At 32.8% G+C, this 11,879-nt stretch overlaps 1 protein-coding gene across 1 annotated transcript; it reads right to left on the reverse strand.

Annotated features, from left to right (window-relative positions):
• Positions 1–792: 792 nt before the first annotated feature.
• On the reverse strand, positions 793–8,280 carry LOC133194561 (complex I assembly factor TIMMDC1, mitochondrial-like). The gene is made up of 8 exons (XM_061330503.1): positions 8,150–8,280; positions 5,741–6,070; positions 4,900–5,077; positions 4,277–4,365; positions 3,762–3,829; positions 2,136–2,214; positions 1,720–1,819; positions 793–1,114 (listed from the first exon to the last, which is right to left on the reverse strand). The coding sequence occupies exons 2-8, from the start codon at positions 5,983–5,985 to the stop codon at positions 1,049–1,051; spliced, it is 825 nt and encodes a 274-aa protein (XP_061186487.1). The 5' UTR covers positions 5,986–6,070; positions 8,150–8,280; the 3' UTR covers positions 793–1,048.
• Between the last annotated feature and the right edge of the window lie 3,599 nt (positions 8,281–11,879).

The following is an 11,879-nucleotide window of genomic DNA, read 5'->3' on the forward strand; positions in this document are numbered from 1 at the left end:
TTTTATTCCTGGATCCCACCTGGGCAAGTTTCACTATTTGTGGAATCAGGGTTGCGTATGGTCATTAACTAACTTTTACTATATAATAGTGTCTCATTTGCCTCCTTAGGCAAGGTGTTTATGTACATATGTATTTTGTATAAAGTGTTTTTTTTTTTTAAATACTAAAATGTATGTTACATAGCATGTGACAAGTAAATAAACTACTTCAACTTGAACTTGATAAATATTGCAGAGACCTTTGCAAACAGCATGTTTTTGGAAGGATGCATTATACAGCATTGTAAATATTTGTGTGGGAATGACTGAGAATTCTTTTTGTCATTTAACATTTTTAATGTCAAATATACATAAAACAAAGGCATAAATATCATGGAATGATCATGTTTTGCATTGAGTTGTGACATATTCCAATTGTTAATCTAAAATCAGGTGCTAGTCAAAACAAAATTGACATTGTAACACTTTGTAAATGCAACTCAAATCATGTTCTTACAACTCATGATCAAGTGAAGGTTTGCAAACAGAATATCCATTAATGAATTGTTATGAAAATTTTTATGCACATTCCTTTTTAATTATGACACAGTGTGATGAAGGAAAAAAAATTATTTCACACTAAATACTTACATTCCTTCCATTTATTATTTAAAAGGTATTTGATTAAAATCTACTCACTCAGTCACTCAGTTTCAAAAATTGTTTGCGAGTTGTAAAAAGGGAGACAACTGTGAAACCATCCCCATTGTTAGATATTCAAAATTTGAATCAATATTTTTCAGCAAGTGAACATCAAGTTGAATACTCTGCCTGAGTTTTTTATTCAGATATACATTGACATGAGTGTTCATATCATGTGAGTGTTAGCATAAAATAATTTTGATATCACATGAAATACACTGACTTCTCTTACAACAAATATCACATAGCTACGTAAATGTTCAATGTGACACAACTCTCATACAAAAAGAAGTACACACAGCAATAAAAATAACTGTCATGAACAAAGTCTTACTCAGATATATTAATTATCTAATCTGTCACACTGTCAGGAGCCTTTGCTTTTTATATTACTGTCTGTTTTATTCTCATACTTCTTCTGGGATTGTTCAAACTGTCAAGAGAAAAGAGCAAATGACATCAGACAGTAAACATACATGTATGTCAATATTAACTATATATATATAGACTAAGTAGAGTTTTGCATTTGCTTATAGTATTTATCCACCCTTTACATGTATTTATTTTTATTCCATTTTAAAATAAACCACCCACCCCCCTTTTTTTAAAAATAAAAATATTCATATACCATATAAGCAAAATTTTTAGTGAGGATTCAATTTTGGCATTATTAGCGAGTGTGTTGAGATCGCTAAAATTGAATATCACTGACAATTAATTGCGTATCGCTTGTAATGGCTTCTCTTGTTGGCATTACAAAATTGCTAAAATTACTTCTCGCTAAAAATATATACCGATTTTAAAGGATAAATCGCCAAATTTGTGTCTCGCTAAAAATTACATTTATACAGTAATCTGATAATCTTTCTAGAGGTTTAAATATTTTATTCTTATTGGAAAAGTAAGCAAAAATAAAGCTTCAAATAATAAAACAACAGATAAAGAAAAAAACAAACAATAAATATCTGACATGTATAAAAGAATAAATTTTGAGTTATTTCTGATCTTTTTCAGCATACAGCAATTTTTTGGTCTTACCCCAACTTCAAGTCTCTTTTTAACATCCTCCCAGTGAAGTTTATCTTGTGTCATACCAAAATGATTTAAAAATACACAAAATGCGCCACCATAAAGCAACCTAGATGTGGAAAAATGTCAATCATTAGTCTGATGAGAAGAAATATCAAATTCAGAATTTCAAAAACTACCATCTACTTTATAATGGATATTTCTCTCATTTAAATTTATGCAATATAGTCCTTCATAGAACCATTCTAAAACTTATAGTATATTCATTTGTGTATTCCAAAGTCAGGATTTTGAAAGTTAAGAGAATTCATTTTTTGCAATTTTGTTTTGATTCTGCAAACACTGGGCAATCAAAGAAATTACACATGATTAGAATTTGGTTAAATTTGTGACCCTGCTATATAATGTATGCAACAAGATCTTACCCCATTATACCAGCTACTGTACCCCCTGACACCATCGCCCGGACACCGTAGCTGAATTTATTGAGTGCTCCAGCTGCCGCTGCAAATATCAGAGTGTTTCAGAATCAGATATCATAGGATTTAACATGTTAAACTTTAAGATATTTCCAATAGTACTACATGTACATGTACTAACAGTACAATTCTTAAAGAACTATCAATATCAATCAGGGCTTAATTGACCCATTTTTGTACACGGTTCTGTACCCTTGCAGTTGGGAATTTAGATCGAAAAAGTGTCAAAATTTGGAGATATTGATGGCTTATATTAAGTTTTACTGTTAAATAAAGAGTTAGATTGAAGGCTTATTCCCGATTCACAAAGAGCTAGGTTCACTTTATGCATAAAATGGCACTGTCCTTATATCAATTGACTATCACCCTCTGTCCCATTTCATATATCAATATAAAGTAGAGACTTAGCGCTCTCATTTCCTACAACAGAATTTCTTTTTGAGAATCCAGGTATTGGAAAACAGGCTTTGAGAAAATGCAGTGTTCTTGAATTTTGCAGAAACATGCGTATTTCACTACCTTCAGCAAAGAATTAAAATATGAGCACAGCCCATGATCCAAAACTTAAAATATGTTTTGTGATCTTCAGAAACAGATCTTTCATTAAGTAGTTGCATATTTTGGATCAGAGGTTGTGCTCTATATGAAATATTGAAAAAATACCTCAATGTCTGGCCATTTTTAAGGGAATTTACAGAATATGGGAAAAATGATGCATTTTATGACATCATAATGCATTCACTACAGAGAAAATTACGTCATGTTCAAGGGTCCAAGTGATAAATACTGCATTGTCAACCAAAACTGAGCAGTTTCGATTTTTCAGAAATTCAGAGGGCCAATAAAGGCCCTAAGTGGCTCTTGCTCTTTATGAATCATTAAAATCTCAAAATTCTCATTCTTTTTTAATATAAAAAGCACTGAAAAATTCAGTCTGCTTTTCATTTGGGAGTTTTCCCTAAATTTTGGGGAGAAAAAGGAGTAAATTTTCAATTGGGACAGGGTTCCTTTTACTGGACCTGGGTGTGAGGGTAATTAAGCCCTATCAATAATGAGATTCCTATGTATGAACGTGTACCTATCTAGTAGTCTTTGGTTTTTTTTTTTTTAGTTTTATGTTTTAAACTTAACACTGATGGATACAATACTTTATTCACAATGGCAAAATATGTGAAAATCAAATCACTTACTCTCAATTATCTATCAAGCATTTTCTCAGCAGTACTTCAAATGAGGATATTTTTACGGGGTAAAATTATGCCACTTTCATGGAACAAAGCATTCACATGGGGCTTATTTTTGCAGAAGTTAAGGAATTTACAAAATGTGTTGCTTTGTTGTTTACTACAGTACCTTATATGAAACAATTCACGTGGATATAAATTTTGCAAAACTTTACAAATCGCAGAATTTGCAAAAATTTCTCCCACAAGAACATTTCCACATTTACAGTACTTTTTTCCCCTCTTCTTACAATGTACATGTACATGTAAGCACCTCTCCCCTTGTGCAGAGCCTCCCCCTCCACCAATTAACCTCACAGCAACCTCCTATTTCATACAAAGTACTTACCTCCCCCTGCCCCATAATACAGTGGACTTGACTTATTGTTGTATGTAGCTAAAGTCTGATTCACCAGTCTGTAAAAAAAAAAAGCATATAGACAATTTCTATGGTGCAATATTTCATTTACTTACTAACTGTAGACATACATTTTTGGTGCTGGATTAATTTATGCTGTGTACAGATGTATGCACAGTCACAGATTTTTGGCGGAAATTTGTCACAGCATACTTAAAGTGCATCTAAGATGCATAATATCAGTTTAAGAAATGTGGCTGCGTAATCTATCTGTGCATTGAACAGAAATTGTGCTTCCATGGAATTATAACCCCATAGAAAAAAGTACATTTTCAGTATTAAATTGCTGAACACAGTGTAACAAAGCAGTAAGATAAAGGAATGATTACATGATGCATCATTTTCTGTCTCAGAGTATAATATGCATAATTTTCTTGCAAAAAATCTAACAGCTGTGCTTCAATAAATTTGAAAACCAAATAACAATATAACAACCAAACACTCACAAAATACATGTAAAAAATCCACCAAATTTAAATGCTGCTCGACCAGCTGTCTTCATCACATCCAGTGTGATAATATCATACTTATACCTCTGAAACAGACAAGCAACATAATGAAAATCCCTCCTACAGATCCTTATACCATTATCAATATGTATTCTAATTTACTCATCAAAATGACAGTAATGGTTTTTGAATCTGATTGTTGATTCATAACAAATGGAGAACAATATAATGCGTTATTTAAAGCCATATAAAATCATTTTTTTGTATCACAGGATAGATCACCCTGGACCATTACAATCTTATTTGATTGTGAACATTACAATTATTCAAATTAAAAATTTCACCTTCTCATCCCTCATTTATTATTCGATGCAGAATGAGAATATCAAAATTCATTTTAATGGTCATGTGTATCAAATTTTGGAAGTTGAAAGCAAAAATTTACTCTCAAATTCTACATGTTTATTGTTATTTCATAGAAATACATGTCTATTATTTTCCCCTACATGCAACTTTTCCTTTTATAGCAAGAGGTATAAAATGCTTCTATTTTAGCACAAGTGAATACCATGTGTTCCTTCACCTGGAATTACTACACACTGTGATATAACCAAACTTACTTTAGCCATTCGAAGATTTTTCCTCTGAAATTTCACTAGCCCTCTCTCTGGACTTCTCATGAAGTCCTCTTTGGCCCTGGGGTATCGGAGGGCTCCTATAATCATACCGGAGAAGATTGTCACGGGAGCTGCTACACTGAATACATTGTACAGGTCAGCACTGAATTTTGTCAAAGGACTGAAATAAAAGAACAATAAGAAAATAAAACACATGCTAATATGCTTATTATAATGAAAAGATAATGATATCACATGCATTTCAAATCATTTTGGTTCCAGATTTCTAGCCTATATTCAAACTATGCATTGTCCCATCGATGACTCTCTATTTTAAACTTTGAGTAAGTATGCAATTTATCTGCCCATGCAGAATAAAATGACAGAATATGTACATGTATCATTTCTTTTCACCCCAAAACTGGAAGGAAAAAAAATTGTTCAGAGAAATCATCATTTAGTTTCTGAGTAGCAAGGTGATTTTCTTCTGAAGTAGATTGCTGAGCATCATTTCTGATTCAGTTGCTTAATTCTCTAATTTTAATAAATAGATCAGAAACAAACAAAAAATTAATATAATTTACTTCCAATGGGAAAAATTCATCTTCAAGTAATTTAGAGAGGTACTCCAGGTAATATATAAATGTATGGGGTCCACAAAAACTTGAACTGGCTTTGCCTCATCCAATACAGTTTGTTTTGGAACTCTGTAAATTTCTGAATCCATATTTAAGTGACTGTACAACTAATAATATTTCTAAATTTGCATTTATACACACACATACACTTTCTTTTCTAAATACTCACTTGTAAGAAAACATATTTATGTTTTCTAAATACTCACTTATAGGAAAACATATGTTTTATCCTATCCCATCCTGTTTCATTTGCAATGAAAGCATCTACCTCTTCATTACTGATTGGAGAATATGGACCCTGAGACACTGGAAATATGGGAGCAAATAATTCATTTCCCTCGGGAGCTTTATTAAAATATCCTTTCAGCTTTGAAAATACACTCTCCTCTTCTTTGAGTGGTTCTGATGAACCACTGGGAATTTCTACGGGTGGTTTGTCACCTGATGCCATGTTTCACAGTGAGTCTACAATGATGTGATCTTTTGCCATGTGACAGAGTTTATTTGAACTGGAAGCACATGCATCTCACAGTCATCTGAAAAAAAAAAAAAACATTTTAATAAAATTCAAAAAGCATATTTCCTTGTAAGATTATTTAGATTTATTCAAATTGACCATGAAGGATTTAAATACAAGTTTTGTTTTTGTTGTGTGTTGATAAAAATTAATGCAAACTGCACTTAAATTGTTTCTCAACTGAGCTCTTTGAGAAATTTTACATTTGGCAAAGTTTAATATTGCTAATAAATGTGTCAAATTCATAAAGACTCCAGACCATTCTGCTACATGTTATCTCCAACAAAACAGATGTATTTATCAAATTGTATTTCTTGTACATAAAAAAGAAGGGATGAAACTATCATCTTGGATTCCAGGGGGTACCTCGGTTCACACTTGATTTTAATCAATATCTACACTTTTCCTACCAGTGTCGGGTAAGATTTCACTTCAAAATTGATTGAATAACACCTTTCTATCATCTGCCATTTGTAAAGTATAGACACATCCCGGAATAGCACGGAAAGTCTAGATAGGTTAGAAAACACACCAAACTTGTTATCTCTAGACTTTCTGGGATGCCTGTACACTTAAAATAATGAGAAATCATCACTTCCATTGCTTTTGATTTCAGTGCTATGCGTCAAAGATGTTTTGGTTCACTGCATGTTCTATACATGTTTTAAATATAAAATTTTATAATTCAAATTTTTAAAACTGTAAATTTCAGCAATTTTCGATTTTAATTGTAGCAAGCACAGTAAGGGGTGTAGAATGCAGATTGTCACTGTGAGCTCTTCAGGCAATGGCTGGGCGAAGAGAAAATTCAGACTGTGCACATTGATCCCAAGCATTTTTTTCCCCACAGTCCCAGTACTTAATATTGCATACATGCATGTATGGCATCCCAAAAAAGTCTTGTGATAACCAAACAAACAATGTAAAATAATTGAACGACTTTACTTTACCTGTCCCCAGAAAAAACGCGCTAAAATATAGTGTCGCCGTAGGCGACTTCAGTATATATGGGATCGCGTGAGCGATAAAAAAAATTCAAAAGTATGAGGTTTTTGCCCTTTTTGACCCCAAAATCGAATTCTACGGTTAAAAGTTTAGTTTAAAACTTCGTTTTTAAACGAAGTTTTAAACCACGTTCTCTGAAAAAAATTTAATGAATATTGTTTATTCATTGAAAAATTGACAAAAAATAATTTTCAACGAAGCGCGTGCGGCACATGCTTAGTGTCGTTTCTTTCGTACTTAGCCATTTTTTCATGTAAACAAACCAACGAAATGCCATTGACGCTGAATTAAGATCTTGCAAAAAATACAGAAGCAACTGAATTTCTTAATTCATCTAAAAGAACGAGTCACTTACCCTAATCTCTCGGATGGTACATGTATGCGAGGACTAACCCAAATATTCCAGGCAGATGCTAGACTAACCCTAATCAGTCAAATAATGTGCGAGGACTAACCCTAATCTCTCGGATGGATGCGATACTAACCCTAATCAGTTGAATACTTGTGCAAGGACCAACCCTAATCTCTCAGGTGGATGCAAAACTAACCCTAACCAGTCGAAAATGTGCAAGACTAACCCTTATCAGTTGAGTGACGTAAATCATATCTGTCATAGTGCAATGAGCGCACGGATCTGCGGATCTGGGGACCGGTAAAGTAAAGTCTACCCAAAATAATAAATATTATAACCCTGATTTAATGGACATTGTAGATAGATGGTAGATTTAACCCTATTTGTAAAAAAATTTAAACATTTCAGACTTTGTTATGCAACTTACATACGACGTCATGTGTTGTCTCAATTTAGACCTTCCAAACAACTCGTGCGGTTTGAAGAGGCAGATCTAGTGAATAGGTAGGCTATTCAATAACATACACAACTGCGTTCGTCCCAATGGTCGTACCCACGGGCACTGAAAGTTAATGTAAATATTGAGTATGTTCATGCACATACTCAATATTTATACATTAACTTCCAGTGCCCTTGGTCGTAACTTCAACATATTAATCAGTACATGTATATTGAAATAGACAGAAAAACATGCAACAAACAAAAATACACCATCCTGAAACCAGCCTCTGTGAAATTTACCCGTTCTCTCATTGGTCAGTCATTAAATTTTACATGCTGCATTTTCTAAAAAAAAAAATCAAAAAAACATATCCTTCGATCAAAACGATGCCTAAAAATCACAGCCTATGGTCTTAATTCCGACTATCATGACACTAGTCACTATGCGACTTTCGCATGGCAAGGACACCTACTCGATGTTAAAATAATGCTCAAACACTCTGCTCAACGGTATGAAGTAAGAAACATTCAAGAGATGAGGATTTGTCTAATATAATATTTAAACCAATATATGTCGGCTTATTTTTTCCCGAATAACTTGTATCTTTTGCATTTTTTCTAATATGAAAATCATGCAAACAACTGCAGTCTTGCCGAATATACATGTACCTGTATATCGAGTGGCCAGTGTTCATACTTCGAGAACAGTTTTATATTAAAATAGCATTTATATAGACTATATCTAGAATATAATATATTCTGTTCTATTATATTTCATTGCATTATATTTACATTTGCAAATGCTTTGGTTTGAACATATTTTATTGTAGTTTTTAATTACAAAGGGATTGGGCACAAGTTCTAAAAACTTTCATGAAGACCGCAAGCGCTTCATGAAAAATATGCCTACGTGCAAGTCTGTGTGATTTACACACCAATAATTCACACTAAACTTAAAAACATTCCTTATATTTACATTTTACATGTTTAAATGCACCAAAAATATACTCAATGTTTGAATTTCTCGCTGCCCTATATCGTCATATTTTTACTAACATCTCTGTAGCCTTATTGTGACGTCATTTTAGCGCGAGTTTCTCCGTGTATATTTCTACGCGTGAGTATACACAAAAATGACTTTCAAATCAATTTCACAGTTTATTTAGTAGAAAAACACAACAAATGTAAATATTTCCGTATAAACACGGGTTCCTCGCGTCATAAACGTTCGACGTAATTTCTCAGTGACGTCATAAAGGGTCGACGCGCAATCAATGGATCAAATACGTGCCGTTGAGTTTGAAAAATAAAACATTTCACGCGTTAAAGATTATAATCAGGAAAATATAAAATATGAATAAGTCATAAATGTAAATAATATGTTAGACGGTGCGACCGTTGGTGAGGGCGGAGCCATCAAGTGAACTTTCTACATTTTATTGTTTAATGATAAATCATTTTAAAATCAAGTTGTAATTAGTGTCAGAAAATCATAACAAAGACCTCAGTCCTTTTTTTTTTTTTTTTTTTTTTTTTTTTTTTAAAAAAGCTATAAGTTCTCTTACCTCAAATATTTTTTCATTTCAAATAAAGAAACTCAAGGGTTTTTGGTTCTATAAGTCTTGAAAACTTTTACTAATTTAAGATATTTCATCATGAATTGCCTAGCCAGAGCACTCAAAATCAAATAGCATAATGGAGAAAGAGATTCAACCTACCAAGGCCCAAGAACTCTTAAACGTTAACTCTTTCATCTATGTATCTGTCCAACAATTAATACGTGAACTTGCATGAGCATCGTTTCTTTATCTTTCACGACTTAATTTGAAAACCCCAATCCAGAAACATCAAGTCATTTAATTCTCATCTTTTACTTCCAATGCATGGTCATGACATCAAATACAAACAAGGATAATTGTCAGGGACTACATCGGAAGTCAAACTTGAGACCCAAACTATAAGAAGATGATCTAACTCCTGGTTATCAGGACACTTGGAAACTGATCATCTGACCAACACTAGGGCTGTGTATCGTGAGGGCTAAAAGTATCAGCATCGCAAAATTTCTAAGAATTATTTTCTTAATTTTAATGGAAAAAATGTAGAGTAAATTTAACGTTTCTGCATTTTTCAAAAACTAATCTGATTCGAATAGTCTTTAGTGCTTTCTAAAACTAACATAAAAGCAACATAAAAATCTTTTCTTTTTAATATTTGGAAAAACGAATTTAACTCAATAAAAGTTTTTTTTTCTCCAGATATTGAATTGTTAATGCGAAAACTATTAGAATTTTAAAACCAAAACTGGGAAGTATCAAACAGAATATTTAGCGATGTATCAACCCTCCCCCCCCCCCCCTCTGCATCAGTAATTGATGTTTTGTGACATCCCTATCCATCACATAATAATTAATAAAAAGGATCATATGTGGAAGCTTTAAAAAAAGATTTTTTAGTACTACTCAACAACATTGAACTCTCTACATGGATTACCATGGGTAATGTCAAATGAAGATTCTGTTGTTTTAAGCCAAGAGAGCATTAAACTTTATTAATAATTTTATACATGTCATGTGTTTTTCACTCCCTCGTGTATTGTTGAACTTAGTTTTTCTCATATGATTTTGGACTTAATACACTATCATAATCCACCATAGGTTCCAACTGGCTGAATAAATTTTCTGTTCTATATTTTTTAAAGTACTTTTTAAAATAAAAATTAGGAATTTTATTTAATTGAAGCGTATCCACATGCCGATTGTATAGATGGAACGTGTTTGATGTGATAGTTAGAACTTCAGACATGTCCAAAGATTTCTCTTTTGATGGTAAGCTTCATGAAACTGAAATTTGACACTTAAAAAATTGATAAATCTTTTGAGAAAAAAAATCACAACAAAAATGAGACACAGGCCTCCACCTGCAAATGTATGTAGGAACTAACAAAGACACGAATGAATGAATGAATAAATAAATAGATAAATATATAAATAGATAAATTAATTAATAATAAAAAATAAATTAAAAAAAAAAAAATAAAATGCATACCCCTCCCCCTCTTCTTGAGTTCATACCAAAATTCAGTAAAGCTTTTCATGCATTATTTTACCACTAAAACATTTTTTTAACTGTAGTATTATACTACATGTATGTCACAAAAAAATCTTATATTTCTAGTTTGTGTATTGAAAATAATCCTGAAGACATTCGTAATTAATAAATTTTATTAACAAATAAATTAGAGTTGTTTCTTTCCGCTAAAGTCTGGTGAAAGGGGCCACAGAAAGATCCGCCCCTCCGTAGTGCGTAGTACGCAGTCTAGACAGTGACGTCACCGGAATTCGTTAAACTGAGTTTTTGTTTCACCAAAATATAGTAAGGTTTATTAAAAGGTGAATAAATCTGTTTTTAAAAAGAGGTTACGCATATGAAATATCAATTATTACAAGTTGTTAAAAATTCAACAGTTTCCGCTGCAGTCAATGAATGACGTCACATGTCAGGTCTATGACGATTGAGTCCAAGTTAGTTGAAAACGAAAGTAACAAGGATGTGTACTATAAGGGTGATTTTGATTATAAGAATTGATAAAATTTCATTAACGCAGGATTGAAATTAAAATTACGATTCTCCAGCATCTCGTTTATGCGGGAATTTGTCGCGAGATTCAAGATGGAAAAGACTATGGACGCCATATTGGCGACAAGGTTCTCAGTTCCATAGGTATTGTAACAAAAACATAGTTTACAATAGAATTCAATATATTTAACATACATACGTGTTACCTATAGGGAGAGCTTCGCTCTCACGGCCCCTTCGGGCCCGTGAGAGGGCTCCGCCCTCTATAAGTAATAATGTATCATTTTTAGCTCACCTGAGCTGAAAGCTCAAGTGAGCTTTTCTGATCACCCGTAGTCCGTCGTCCGTCCGTCCGTCCGTCCGTCCGTCTGTCTGTCCGTCCGTCCGTCCGTCTGTAAACTTTTCACATTTTCAACTTCTTCTCAAGAACCACTGGGCCAATTTTAACCAA

The sequence above is a fragment of the Saccostrea echinata genome, unplaced genomic scaffold (genome assembly GCF_033153115.1).
Source record: "Saccostrea echinata isolate AGI-Se365-2 ecotype Australia unplaced genomic scaffold, CSIRO_AGI_Sech_v1 ptg000029l, whole genome shotgun sequence".
Classification (NCBI taxonomy): Eukaryota; Metazoa; Mollusca; class Bivalvia; order Ostreida; family Ostreidae; genus Saccostrea; species Saccostrea echinata.